Source organism: Colletotrichum scovillei (assembly GCF_011075155.1).
Source record: "Colletotrichum scovillei strain TJNH1 chromosome Unknown Contig00009, whole genome shotgun sequence".
NCBI classification, from domain to species: domain Eukaryota; kingdom Fungi; phylum Ascomycota; class Sordariomycetes; order Glomerellales; family Glomerellaceae; genus Colletotrichum; species Colletotrichum scovillei.
Window position 1 is genome coordinate 606,190 of NW_023336267.1, and position 14,415 is coordinate 620,604.

Sequence of the window (14,415 nt, forward strand, 5' to 3'; positions counted from 1 at the left end):
TTTGATAGAGAAATTGGCGTGTGCAGGGTCTGGCCATGGCCGTGAACGGGTGTACTGGGAACAAGCGACATCGATCGGGGAACTGACGCAGATCTGATGTGCCTTATTTGCAGGCAAAGCCAATTGGAGAGACGTGCGTTCGCGGCAATGAAGGGCTAAGAGAGACTCCCGCTTGCGACGTTGATCGGTTGGTCGAAGCAGGAGATAATGGGATGCCTTTCGGAGTCGGGATATACCTTGGTTCGCAACAACCTTTCAATATCGCGACGCACCTCCAGACATTATCCGTGATACGGGTGGGGAATAACTCGTCGTGATAAGTCGCCGCTGGCCGCTGGCCGTACCGCGTCAAGCTCGGCTCCTCGTTGAACATGCCTGGACCCTGTACTGCGACTTGTTTCGTCATCTGCAACTGGTTCGTTTGACAGATTGAGGGCTGTGCACCCATTGCCCCTCCTCGTTGTTCGAGCTAGAGGAGGGAGATCTGCTGAAGCCTCGCAATGGTCTTTGCACCGACTTTCCACGATCCACCTTGTACTGTGAGTTTGTGGTTGGATATTCAACCAACCACCGGGAGGGTAACAACCGTGACAGCAGGCCGTCGGACCATTGGCACACGATTCAGCGATCCGCCAGGAAGAAACTATTCCCGCGAGATATTCTCCACTGTGCCGTATGACCCGTCCACCGTGAACATGGCAGTATCGCGCACCTTAGTCCGGCCTTGCCTACGCAATCGGCATCGACGCCAGTCGATATCCATCCGACATACGAATAGCTCTGGGCACCTTGGAGCCTCGGAATGCCGATACAGCCAACAGCAATGCAGTAGAGCCCCTCGAGGCTCAGGGCCTGGTAGTGGCGGGGTCTGCAAGAAGACAATCCGGACGCAGGTAGTCTCCACGCTTGTGGGGGGAGAGGAGCATCGGGAACATCAGGTCGTTCTGCGCCAGAAGCCCAGGGCCCCAGGCACGACAGGGCCAGGCAAAGCCGGCCATTGCCAATGGTGGCTTTGTCTATCTGCAGTTCGTAGCGGGGTTTGTACTGTAGCGAAGATGCAATCCATCGGACGAGGGGCTTCGCCTGGTGTGCGAATCTGCGATAGCTCAATTGGTTTTGTTGAGCCGACTGTTGTTAGCAGCTCAGTGCCTATCCAGGCGTGAAAAGCGACGTCGCAGCTGCGGATAGTCTGTTCTCGCCGTCAAGCAACTCGCATAGAGTACCACGCTAGCTGCAGGTGTCTGGGCACTGGCTCCGTTATCGACTGGAGCCCGTACGAGAAGATTTTCATCCTTGCGTTTGCTAATGTACCATGGCAGATCTGCGGCAACTTGCGATCGAAACCTTGCGCAACAGGCGACTTATCAATGGCTGCTCTAGTCCTGGCTCGTGGGGCTCTGACTGCGGTGGTAGGGGGCGGCTTGAAAACTCCGAAGGGTCTGGTTAGTGGTGAGAGTTGTGGCTCTGACTCTACCCCAGCCCATTGTGGAACTTGGCATCATGGTAAGGGTCGAGAAAGCCAGGTTTTCATCGCGGCCAAGGGCTTATTAAGTTTTATCGACCGAGGCTACCAGCGGGCGGCTTCCATCTTGGAATTGTTTGTTCGGCGTTGCCGCTTGTAGAAACAAGGCGGCAACAATGGCATTTCCATAGCATCGTCGGTTGGCCGGGTGGAGGATCAATCCACTCATGGGTGAAGGGCGATGAAGCGAATGGGACCCTTGCGGAAGATGACAAGACAGATAGGAGGACCGAATTGAGGGCCAACGTGCCGTTGACGCGAGGTGCAGATAGAGTTGCCCCTTGACAGCAGCCGATCCAATGCCGTGAGCTGATCGTTTCCCAGAGTGTCAGAGGGAGCCGTGGGCGTCGTCCTTTGTCAAGTCTCGTTGCACTGTGCAGGGTGTGCTGTCCATTTTGGTGCTTCCTCCACTGCCTGGACCACGTCGTGACTGTTGCACCGCAGACGCATCAGCCATTGACTGTGTCCGTATAAGCCACACAGGTCACAGGTGAGGTGATGCCACTGTGATTGTGTGAGGACGGGAAGCACAGTCGAATGCTGATCAATGGAGCCTTGGCCAGCAGCCGGTCAACGTCCGTGGCCTCCGTAGCTCATGGTGTCGCGAGGAACGGATGAATGCCTCGGGGCAGCCCGCTAGGTCTAAGCGTAAGTTTGCACGGCTGATGACTGATTGGGATGACCCCGTCAGTGTTGCCGTCCAGGCTCGTCCTATATTTCTTCGGAGGAGGGATCAATAGCTGATGCCGGACGTGCTTGATGGTAGACGCTAGAGGCGGCCGGTGGTGGCGGCTGCAGCAGCGTCAAGCGAGAGGCGAGATCCGTCCAGGTCGTCTCTGGCAGCTCAAGGTCTGTAGGGGCACCGCGAATTGCACCTAGAGGCTAGGCGAGCCTGCTTGGTAGGACGCAGCCTGCCTGGCTTGGCTTGCTTGGGTTGGATGTTGCAACTTGCAAGTGCCGATGGCCAGCCAGCTCTGGTTCTAGGTCGAGCCTCGAGCCCGAGCTCTGCCCGGGTATCAGGTTCCTCAAGGCTCAGGGTTAAAGCCTCGAGGCAACTTGGGGTCAGTCGCGTTTGACGCTGTTGAGGAATCATCCGAAGAGAAAGATGACCCTGGGGGCGGCACTAAGTCATCATCCGGAACCTGGTGTTTTAAACTATGGTCTCGTCGGCCTGTTTGCTGCAGGCACGAGGAGAGCTCTGGAATGTGGGCTCTCGGTCAGGTATGACCACGATATCCGTAGCGCCAGAGACGACAGAAAAGATGGTGGGTGTGTGACTGCGCCGTAGACAGAGAAGAGAGGCAAGAAGCCACAATGAGTGACGGGAGTAGAGCAATCCGACGCGGGCCTCATGATTCGTGAGAGTCTACACAATAGAGAGAGGAAACGGACGGCATGATTTGGCGTTGAGAGGAAAAGTGACTTTGGTACCTCTGTACTCCGTACGTATTTGCTGATCAGTACGTTACGTGGTGGCAGGCGGGACATGGTGAAGGTACCTTAGGGTAAGGTGGAGGACACTTCACGGCAGACTGGAGCGAGGTAAGGTGAGGGCCGTGAGGTGAGGCGGAGGGCGGTTGGGCGGGCGGGTTCAGCGACGTCGCCAAAGGCGGAAAAGAACGTTTCCATTAACGCTCCCAGGGTGGATCCGGTACGTACTGATTGATAGAGGCTGCGATACCACGATACGTACCGTTGGAGGCTGCGGCGGATGGCAGCTCCAAGCCTCCAAGTCCCGTCCCGTCAAAAAAAGACACTTGACCCTCAAGGTACGTACCTAGCCAAAGCTACAACCGCGTCTCGCTTTCCAATATCGATTTCCAGCCATTCGCCATGGACAGGGTTTGTAGCAGCACCTAACAGGTATGATGGGGGGCAGACAGAGCCCAGAGGCAGATGGAGGCAGCTGGAGAGAGGGAGAGAGAGAGAGAGTGAGAGAGAGAGAGAGGGTCCAGCCAGGAAGAAAGGATGTTTACCTTAGCGACATGTTTTACAACCCGCTCATCCCACTGTTTCTTACCAGACCAACAGACGTAGCCGTCAACCTTTTGGCCCAGCGCCTGCAAAAATACAGTGTCGAGGAGGATGATGTACAGTCTCACCCACACGGAGGCGGCTGGGGTGATTGGATGGAGTCGAGTTACAAAGTGGTCCTCGTGAGCAGCCGCCCACCCCACTTTCATGGATTATGGGTCCAATGGCCCAATGGTCCAATGGCTTACTGGTGAGAAGGTAGGTGCCGGTCGGTCCAGTTCTTTCCCATCCAGAAAGTATCAGCTTCCTCCCCATCCTCTTGCCAGTTCTTGCCAGTCCAGTCCAGTCCACCTCAGTGCAAGTGCAAGTGTGCAAGTGCAATCCACCCACCCAACCCTCCCACCTCCTTCCCACTGGCGCAACTTTGGAGCGACACCCCCCGGTCGTCTCCGCTCCACACTCGTGCAGCTGCAGAAGGAGCTGTGGCCCCGTTCATTGGCTCCTGCTCCCGGCCGGGGCTGGAGGTTCAACTGCATCTCTCACCGCTTCTTTCGCGGGCTCGTCGTCGTTCCTCTTCACCCACGCATGCCCGCTTTTGGGGCCCCCGACCAAGTCTCTCGCCCTTCTCACCACCCGAATCTCTTCCTACCCACCTCATCTTCCCCCCAAAACCTTTGTCGCCGCTGCGAAGAAGGTCTTTTGCTCCCCTCATCCACTTCACCACCACCCCGACGAAAGAGCGGTGTCCTGGGGAAAAAGGCCATATCTCTGCTCAAACTCCCCTTTCTCGACTTACACCTATCCGTTGTTGGTCCTTTTCCCACGACTGATCTTACCCAACATGAACGTCAACTTCGATACGAGTGGAGGCGACGCCCTCTTGGACCTCTCCTCCTTCGACCAGCGGGACCGGTTTTCCTATGCCTCGCAAATCCCCTCATCCCAGAACAGCCCCCAGAGCGTCACCAACATGCCCGCTCAGAGGATCTGGCCCATTCCCTTGGATATGACCTCCAATGTCGCAGCCTCGAGTCCTCCCGAGGACCAACAAGCCCACTCGCCTTCACATAGCTCCTCACCTTTGAGCCAGCACTCGCATCATTCACCGTATCAACAACCCGTCAACTCATTGACCGACTGGGCCTTGCAACAACATCAACATCAGCAACAACAGGCCCCTCATGGATTGCCCGATTACTCCCAGTATGTCTCCGACGCATATATGCCCGTAACATACAACCCATACGCTCCGGGCTTCCAGACAAATCCCATCGACTTCCTCCCCGCCACGACCCAGGCGCTGCAGGCCGCAAACTTTCAACTCGCATCCGCCTTCAACACGATGCCCCCCATGGACGACACTGTTCCGGCTATGAATTGGAGCATGGGAATGGAGAGCTGGCACGATATTCAGGCCGCTGCCTCAGCGTTGCAAATCGACGGCCTGTCACATAGCATCGGCAGCAATTCGCCCACGGGTACCTTCCTCGAGGTCCTGTCTCTGCCGAGCACTGGCAATGGAGAGGGGTGGTCAATGGTCGTTGAGCAAGGTTCTGGAGCAGGATTCGACCACTTTCAACAGGCACAGCCCAATGCGGCAATCTTCAACCCCAGCCAGACACTTCACTTGAGAACCAACTCGGATTCGTCGGATGGGGCCAATTCATTTGAACTCGGCAGCTATGAGGAGATTGCTCCCTTCCCCATCTCTCCCTTCTCCCCCGAGTCTGATGGATACGTCGATGCCGGATCCCACCGCAATTGCTTCGGAGACAACCACAACCACGCTCATACTCACAGCCACGCTCATGCACACACTCACACTCACGCCCACGTTCACAACCACGACACAGTCAGCCCTGCAGCTGCTGTTGCTCCCATGCCCATCAAGACGACCACTCCGACCCGGCCAACTCCCGCCAGCGGCTCCGGCGCCACGTCTCCCCCAATTCTCACCACCGCCCGGAGAAACTCGGGCCAGAGGCGCAGCCCCGTCACCGGCAAGGCTACCAAGGCCGTCATTCGCCGCACTTCAACCGGCAAGAAGGACGGCACTGAGGTCAAGAAGGTTGGCCGCAGAAAGGGTCCTCTTCTGCCCGAGCAGCGCAAGCAGGCCAGTGAGATTAGAAAGCTTCGTGCCTGCCTGCGTTGCAAGTTCTTGAAGAAGACCTGTGACAAGGGTGAGCCTTGTGCTGGTTGCCAGCCGTCTCACGCCCGCCTGTGGCAGGTTCCTTGCACTCGTATTGACATCAAGGATATCGGCTACTTCATGAAGGACTGGAAGGCCGACTATGAGCGCCACCTTGGACGTGGTGTCTCGGTCTACAATGTCAAGGGCTTCGCTCAGAACGAGACTGTCATGTGGATCACTCACGGCTATGGCTTTGCTCTCCCCGTCTACGTCCGCGAGGTCTACGTGGCCGATGAGAGCTGCTTCCAGGTCGACTGGGTTGAGTCCTGTTTGACCGACCAGGAGCCCATCGACTTTGACATCCGCACCGAGAGACTCGATGTCGGTGCCAAGGGCGTTTCCGTTGAGGCTCTGTCCGACTATCTCGACAAGCACATTGATGGAGGCTTTGAGGATTTCATCGAGGATCACTTCGAGGGCACTCCCTTCATCACCGAGATCCTTAAGACTGCTCACCGCTACTATGTCAAGGAGCGTATGCCCGTCATCCGTAAGGCTCTGAAGCTCGTCCTTGCCTACAACCTCACCCTGCACATCACCATGGTCGAGAGCCAAGGCGAGGATGTTCAGCTTGATGGCCAGATCGATGATGAGGACTCCAAGTACTACGGCAAGACCGTTGCCCCCGTCATGATCAACTTCCAGATCAAGTGTGCCATGGCCGACATGTGGCGTGAGCTTCAGAAGGAGATCCTCGAGGAGCTGTCTGCCCTGTACTCCAGTGTCTACAGCGGTGAGCGTCTCAAGAACTGGCCTACCATCTTCATGCTGGCTTCCATTCTCCTCGCTGTCTGGGAGGAGATGCAGTTCGACTGCCACTACCGTGTTCCCGATCCGGCCGCCGTCAACAAGTTCTGCAATGACATGGAGACCACTCCTGTCGGTGTCATTGTTGGCCTCTTCCACGCCATTTCCCAGAAGCTCCCTGCCTTTATGGACTGGGACACCGCCAAGCACGGCCACCTCCTGAACAACAACGTCGCTGTCTGCGAGGCCATGACCGAAGTCCGTCAGCATGTCATCAAGCACGGTAAGTTCTCATTAATTCTGGCCGTCATATCTGCAGACCACTAACAGTCCGAACAGAGGCATACTTGCGTACTCGCCCCGACGCCAGCTTTGACCGCAACGACTTTGACTGCTTGTCGAACAAGTTCTTGTCAAAGCTCGTGATCCGCGCCAACTGATTGTCCTCTACTGTGCTATTATTACTGCTGCCATTTACGTTTCCTTCTTGAGATTATGATTTTTTGAAAAGCCCCTGGGTGGGCCAATTTGGTTGGCATCTCTTTTGTTATTTCGAGTCACAGCGACGGCGTTGAACGAGACACCACACACACACACCACAAGATCTCTACCCCACCTCTTCACTTCAATTCTTTTCGGCTGGTCACCTCCCCACCACGACGATTCATCGCGATGTGTTACGACCTTTTATCATGATTCAAATTACGAATGTATGACTCGAAGCTTAACGGGGTTGGTGGTCTGGAGTCGAGCGCAGGCGAGAAGGGCTGCGCTGCGGCAAAGAGAGACGCGACATGCGCCAGGAACGTTCATGGAGACGATCATGCCGGCACGACATGCAAATGACAGAGCATAGCAAGCATAGACGATTATGATATGCATTGGAATTTTGGGCGTTGGAAGGGCCCATTTGCAAAAAACAACCTTCACACAGAGAATTGGAGAGGCACAATTGGCCGATATCGGCATTTTACGATGTTGTAGTTAACTTGGGTCAAAATCGATATATCGAGATTGTTTGTTTCGCGCCCTTCATACAATGAGTTTTCATGCATTTCGTCAAGCCCGTGTCTAGATGTGAAGCTTTCGTCCTAAGTGAAATGCATGTACGCCGCTACGGATATCTTTGGAGGTCAATGAGATAAGGCAGGGAAGTATGAGGGTCAGATGAGACAGCATGCAAGCCGCGGCGTGCAGCCCACAACGTGGTGAACCACATTAGATTAGAGCAACGTGATCTAGTCAGTCTGGGGAACGAACCTCTGCGGAATGGGCTTAAAGCAGGGTCGATGAGGGGAAGAAGGGCCTTATCGCAGCAAATGGGGATGGGGGACAACACCCTTAGGCCTCTGGTTCGATTTCGCCCAAACCAATGAGAAGAGTGGCTGGAGGGGCAAGGATGCCTCTGGTGGTGGTGTTTGTGCTGCAGAGGAAAAGTGCAGCCAACGTGGTCGGGTTGTAGTGTTGTACCATTGTCTCCCAGGTATTGACTGGGGCGGTGCCGGGCGCGGGTGTGTAGGTGTGTCTCGCTCGTGTGGGCGAAACGTCGCCTTTTGGCCCCTTGGAAGGAAAGCGCGTGAACAGATGTCGCGATAAGGCCCGAGCAACGAGCGAGCAAAGACCGATGTCGCCATCGCTTCATTCCTCGGCTGACGAAAGCGTCGCTTCGGAAGAGGATACGGAGAGTCGGATTCTTCTGGTCATGCTGAAGACAACTTTTTCAATGACTTTGTTGTCTGTCTGGAGACGCCGAACTGGGATCCGTCTATTTTTCTTTCTTTCTTGTCTTTGGCTGAAGTACTTTACTGGTAGACTGTCTGTTTGTCTGTCTGCCTCGGACGGTGGTTCGTAAAATCAGGGTTCGGGAGAGGTTGGGGGTGCAGTGGCCTTTGGGATGACGTCGGCTCATTTCACCTGCCACCCCGGTCTCGCCGGTCCTTCTCCGCACTTTAGTGTTTGGCCGTGTTATGTTGGGTGAGGATTGAGGAGTGGCCGGCGACATTCAACAACTAGCCGGCCAAGTCGAAAGGAAGGCATCGTGGCGGCTTGGGATGAGGTTGAGAAAAGCTTTGTATGGGGGCGACGGGATTAGCAAGCGAGCGATTCGGACGGGGCAAAGATTAACCAAGAGGCTCTGGAGGTGGCGATTCTCATGTTCGCTGCCGACTGCATTGCTTGAGGCCTAAGAGTCTGAGTGCGTGTTGAGTGGTCGAGGACTCAGGTTGGGTTTGTTTCCTGGCCGCTACGGTCTGCCTATCCGGGTGGCGGGTGGGGCGCTTGTTTGTCAGTGACAGTCACAGTCGATTCGGACTTGTTTCTGACCCCTTGTGCCTCTTTGCTCTTTGCTCTTCGCTCTTTACGCTTGACTTTTGGCTGGCGTCCGTGGAATCCGTCAAGCGCAGGTGAGACATGCCGAATTCCAGTCATAGGTGTCAAACCGAAGCCAGCCTTGCCAGCCTGCTTGATTTCGATATGGGAAGTAGGTATCCGAGTCTATCGGCAGCTAGCATCGTGGGCATTCCTCAGGATGCGCTCGGCGAAGTCTTCAGCCCCAGTATCTGTCGTCGGCGGTGACGATTGTTCCCGGTTGTGTTGGACGTGATAAACAGAGGTGAAGTGAGGACGCCCGGGAAGAGGCGGAGTAGGTACAGGGATTGGCGGTGGGCCTCTTGCGACCCATCAGTTCATCAGTGACATTCTCGAGACGCTGCAGGAGACTAGCGGTATCGAAGTCGCGGGGTGTTTTCCTGTCCAAAAATCAGTTGTCTTGCAGCTTCACCAAAACTCAGGCAAAGATCTCGAAATCTTGTAGATGCTGACACTCAGACGGGTATGCCAGATTAGATGTTACACCTCGTTGTCTTTTGGTGCTGTGTTTTGACCTTGGGACTACTGCGCAGGGGTGGCATGAACGAGGCCATCTGATCAAAGAAGCGGCGGCGGCGAGTGGCCAACCTTCCAGCGCAAGTCGTAACTGAGACATCAGGCACAGCACTCTGGGTTCCAGCCTTCCCAGGTTCGTGGTCAGGAAGCGGGCGATAACCACCATGGAAAAGGTTCCTCTACCTCTTTGAGAGCTGCCGTTTGTATGGGTCTGGAGGTAGATGTACGGATTTCCGAGAAAATGGCCCACTTGATTCTGGAGGGTTCCGGCTTGCTCCTGCCTACTTTAGCGCCTTGTGGCACTTGCGCAGTTGCTGATGAATCATTCGCCATTCCCCCAGACAAGGCACTCAGAACTGAGAAAGAAGGCACTCAATGCCACTGACTGCATAACCTGCCCCCACTTTCTTGCACCTGCGCCTCCAATCAGGCCCCTCCTTCACTGCCTTCCTTGCCTTCCGCGGCCAGTCAGTCACCAAGCACCCAGGAAGGCACCACCACCCAACTTGGCTCCAGGTCCTTCCTTCCCGCCTTCAGACAGGCCGCATCTCTCTGACACCTTGGTTGCCTTTCGGTATTTAAGCCACTTCACCTCTTCATTCTTCTCCCCTCCTCTTCTTCCCCATCACATCTTCTACACACTACTTTCGCTCGACGAACCTCCCATCAGCGATCACTCGATTACGAGCAACTACATTCAGTAATACCAAAGAGCAACACCACACATCAGATTCATCGAAGTCGCCATCATGCAGATCTTCGTCAAGACCCGTAAGTCATCCAGGCATCCAATCATCATTCCCATCATTATCTGACATCCTTCCTCCCAGTCACCGGCAAGACCATCACTCTCGAGGTCGAGTCCTCCGATACCATTGATAACGTGAAGTCCAAGATCCAGGACAAGGAGGGCATTCCCCCCGATCAGCAGCGTCTCATTTTCGCTGGCAAGCAGCTTGAGGACGGCCGCACCCTCTCCGACTACAACATCCAGAAGGAGTCTACTCTCCACTTGGTTCTCCGCCTTCGTGGTGGTATGCAGATCTGTAAGTTACTCTTTATCCATGATGCCCCGAGTCACACGGTTGCTAACCCATTCTTCAGTCGTCAAGACGCTCACTGGCAAGACCATCACCCTTGAGGTCGAGTCTTCTGATACCATCGACAATGTCAAGTCGAAGATTCAGGATAAGGAGGGCATCCCCCCTGACCAGCAGCGTTTGATCTTTGCTGGCAAGCAACTTGAGGATGGCCGCACCCTGTCCGACTACAACATTCAGAAGGAGTCCACACTCCATTTGGTTCTTCGTCTTCGCGGTGGTATGCAGATTTTCGTCAAGACCCTTACAGGCAAGACGATTACGCTCGAGGTTGAATCTTCAGACACCATTGACAACGTCAAGTCGAAGATCCAAGATAAGGAGGGCATTCCTCCCGACCAGCAGCGCTTGATCTTCGCCGGAAAGCAGCTTGAGGATGGTCGTACCTTGTCGGATTACAACATTCAGAAGGAGTCAACTCTGCATCTCGTCCTGCGTCTGCGTGGTGGTATGCAGATCTTCGTCAAGACGCTGACTGGAAAGACGATTACATTGGAAGTCGAGTCATCTGACACGATTGATAATGTGAAGTCCAAGATCCAGGACAAGGAGGGTATTCCCCCTGACCAGCAGCGTCTTATCTTCGCTGGAAAGCAGCTGGAAGATGGTCGCACTCTGAGCGATTACAACATCCAGAAGGAATCAACCCTCCATCTGGTCCTCCGTCTTCGTGGCGGCCAGTAAGGGACGGGTTGGCGATGGGAAAGTTGCCTCATTCGAGGCAGGGCGTTAATGGACTACGATTACGGCAGGACAATGGTTCTGAATGATATCTTCACATATTCCTAGAACTTAGCTAGGCACTCATACGCTCATGAAAGCGTCAATACCAGACTTGATTTCAGTCTCAGCAACTACTGTGCATCGTTTGTACTCCCGTGATACCAATATTTGCTCTCCCTCTCGTTGTCATGTGAATGTCACCGTTTGGAGGTTGACCCGTCTATCGCTTATCAGTGACGTACCTGATGGAACGAGGTCCGTAAACAGTGGGGCTGTGGGGTGCTCGCTCCTACAGCTCTTCGAAACTCGCACCTAAATGACTGAAATCTTCCCCACAACACATTTATCCTGCCTGCTTCCGTGAGTTGCGCCGCGACATGAACAGCCCATGGAAGTCCTGGAAACACTTGGAAACCCACGTTCTTTTGCCTCCATAGTCTGGGGCTTTTGACACTAGCAGCGCAACATTTGCACCTCCGAAGATCAACCAGCATCGTCTCACGGCAGCCTGCGAGGCTGAGAAGGGCTATGCGGACCTTCTTCTACCACCTCAAGTTCGAGCTCTATCCCACTTCAAGCCCCGCACTCGCCGACACCAGCGTCGTCAAAGGGAAACAGCAGGAAGACGCCCTCAGTAAAGACGTGTGGCTTCCGCCGAAAGGCGCCAACATCTTCGCTGAACTTCCCGCGCATTCCAGGAAAAGTTCGAAGAGGCCGAATACGAGCTTCCGACCGCAACCTTCGCCGCTACAACCCTTCGAACCACCGTACCCCGCCGATACCTATCGATCGAGCATACACCGAGCGCCAGAAACTACTTCGAACCCGAACCTCATCGACTGCGGACCATCCAGAGCTCCCGCCAAAGAAGATAGTGGCAGCAACATCGAGAGGATAACCGAGAGGCAGTGGAGAGCTCGTACGCAGAGCTTCCCTCCCCCGCCTTCTTCGGCAGCGATCCGACCAGAGACGGCAGTCAAGGACTGGCGCTTTGGTCAAGTCAGCATCGAGAGCATCGACATCGAATCAGAAAGCGACGAGAATACAGATCAAATGGCGGCCGAGGCAACGAGCTCCGGAGCAGACCTTGGCGTTGGTCCAACATTTGGTGGCGCTGGAATCTCCACGAAGGCAAAATATGTCCCTCTCGACACAAAGAGCACGGAAGTAGGCTGGGGAGTAGTACATTTCTACCGCGACGAGGAGGAAACACCTTCCTTGGGACTGCCGTCTTCAGAGGGAGACGACGCCGAGGCAGAGGACTGCACGACGCTTTGCATACCTGCAGTTCCAAGTTACCTGAGCCCGGGCGACTTCATCGGCTATGTTGGAGAGAAATGGAGGAATGACATCAGTCACTGGCGAATGGTCATGACTGCTCGGATGAACCGGTATTTAGTGCTCCTCAAGTTTGGAAACAGCGAGAAGGCAAGGGCGTGGCAGAGGGAGTTTGACGGAAAGGTCTTCAACAGTATGGAGGTGAGTAGTCAACTGCAAGCCCTGACGCGGCCGTGTAACTGACTCTTCTGCAGGCGCAAGTGTGCCATGTTGTCTTCGTCAAATCGATCACCTTTGAGACGCCGACTCGAGAAAATAGGACATTTCCCGACCTTAACCACGACCCCTTCACGCCTTCCTCTTCTTCCGTCGTCGCCTCCAGCAGTCTCAGGCCTTTTCCCCCGCCGACCCCGAATCTTATCGAACTACCTACTTGCCCCGTGTGCCTCGAGCGCATGGACGATACGACAGGTCTAATGACGATTCCTTGCCAGCACGTCTTTCACTGTACCTGCCTGCAAAATTGGAAAGGCTCAGGATGTCCGGTCTGCCGACACACGAATCCCGAAACCACATACGATCCATCAAACCCATACACACAACCATTTGGCTCTTCCGTGTCGAATTTGTGCAGCGTTTGCGATTCCACCGATGACCTATGGATTTGCCTGATCTGCGGGAACGTCGGCTGCGGTCGATATAAGGGCGGCCATGCTAAGGACCACTGGAAAGAGACGGCGCATAGCTTCTCTCTGGAGCTAGAGACACAGCATGTATGGGATTACGCTGGGGATACGTGGGTACATCGTTTGATCCGTGATAAGGGTGACGGTAAGGTCGTGGAGCTCCCGGGCAGCAACGGACATCACCACGGGCCGGAAGGCGGTTACGAAGATACTGTTCCCCGCGCAAAGCTGGACAATATCGGCTTGGAATACACTCATCTCCTGACCAGTCAGCTCGAGTCACAGCGAGTCTACTTTGAGGAGATGATCAGCAAAGTGGCAGACAAGGCCTCAAAAGCAGCCGCAATAGCCGAGTCTGCATCGACACAAGCTACCATGGCTCTGGAAGAGAATGCCATCCTCAAGACGGAGCTGACACGTCTCCAAACGCAAGTCATACCACAACTCGAGCGGGACGCAGAGCGCGACCGAGCAAAGGCCACCAAGGCTCAGGAACTCGCCCGCAACATGGGTAAAGCTCTCCAGGAGGAGAAGCAAGTCACGCAGGGGCTCATGAAGCGCGTAGAGCACAACAAAGCGGAGCTCGATACCCTGAAGAAGAGCGAGACGTCTTACAAGGAACAGGTGGCGGAGCTGCAGGAGATGAACAGAGATTTGTCCATGTTTATATCGGGACAGGAGAAGTTGCAGCAGATGGAGAAGGCGGGCGAGATCGAGGCTGGTGAGATCGCGGAAGGGAGCGCCAGCGTTCCTGAGAAGAAGGGGAAGCGGAGGGCGAAGAAGTAGAGCCTGCTCGACGGTTTTCATTGGATTTGGCGTTCACAGGAGAGCGGCGGTTTGGCATCTCACGGTGCATGGATACAGTGATACCTATCTAGTATTAAAGCGGGCAGTTTTGAATTTTTTTTCGTTTCTCACGATTAATGTGTTGTTGCCTTCGTTTCCATTGACCCAGGCTTGTGATGTCAGGTCATACCCGTACGTCTCCCAGGCATCAAGGGATGATGTCTTGCTTTCGTATCGCCAAGAGCAACATGGCGTCTAGCATTCGAGAATTTACAGCTGGGTGATTGATCCGCCTGCTCTTTCCGTCAGTCAAGGCTGTTTCTACAGAGTTTAAGCAGCGAATTTTGGACTACGGTATGTACGGGATGAATTACTAGAGCTGAGTTGAAGGCTTATCTGTCCATCTGTATCCGGGTCTCACCAACAAGACTCTGCAGGTCAAATTCGACGGCTTGTTGATATCTTGTTAGATGTAGATTGAGATCAAAGTCTATGTTCTCACGATGAAGATCGACTATGGTATAC

At 54.6% G+C, this 14,415-nt stretch overlaps 3 protein-coding genes across 3 annotated transcripts; all 3 read left to right on the top strand.

Annotated features, from left to right (window-relative positions):
* Positions 1-3,892: 3,892 nt before the first annotated feature.
* HER10_EVM0004753 (uncharacterized protein) lies at positions 3,893-7,463 on the top strand. Its single transcript, XM_035474386.1, has 2 exons — positions 3,893-6,717; positions 6,774-7,463. Exons 1-2 carry the CDS (start codon positions 4,338-4,340, stop codon positions 6,872-6,874), a joined length of 2,481 nt encoding a protein of 826 aa, XP_035329255.1. The 5' UTR covers positions 3,893-4,337; the 3' UTR covers positions 6,875-7,463.
* Positions 7,464-9,667: 2,204 nt separating this feature from the next.
* HER10_EVM0001783 (polyubiquitin) lies at positions 9,668-11,269 on the top strand. Its single transcript, XM_035471518.1, has 3 exons — positions 9,668-10,088; positions 10,148-10,363; positions 10,422-11,269. The coding sequence occupies exons 1-3, from the start codon at positions 10,067-10,069 to the stop codon at positions 11,099-11,101; spliced, it is 918 nt and encodes a 305-aa protein (XP_035328906.1). The 5' UTR covers positions 9,668-10,066; the 3' UTR covers positions 11,102-11,269.
* A 152-nt stretch (positions 11,270-11,421) lies between these two features.
* On the top strand, positions 11,422-14,004 carry HER10_EVM0011272 (Zn-finger in ubiquitin-hydrolase). The gene is made up of 2 exons (XM_035480708.1): positions 11,422-12,619; positions 12,673-14,004. Exons 1-2 carry the CDS (start codon positions 11,669-11,671, stop codon positions 13,888-13,890), a joined length of 2,169 nt encoding a protein of 722 aa, XP_035330073.1. The 5' UTR covers positions 11,422-11,668; the 3' UTR covers positions 13,891-14,004.
* Positions 14,005-14,415: the final 411 nt, after the last annotated feature.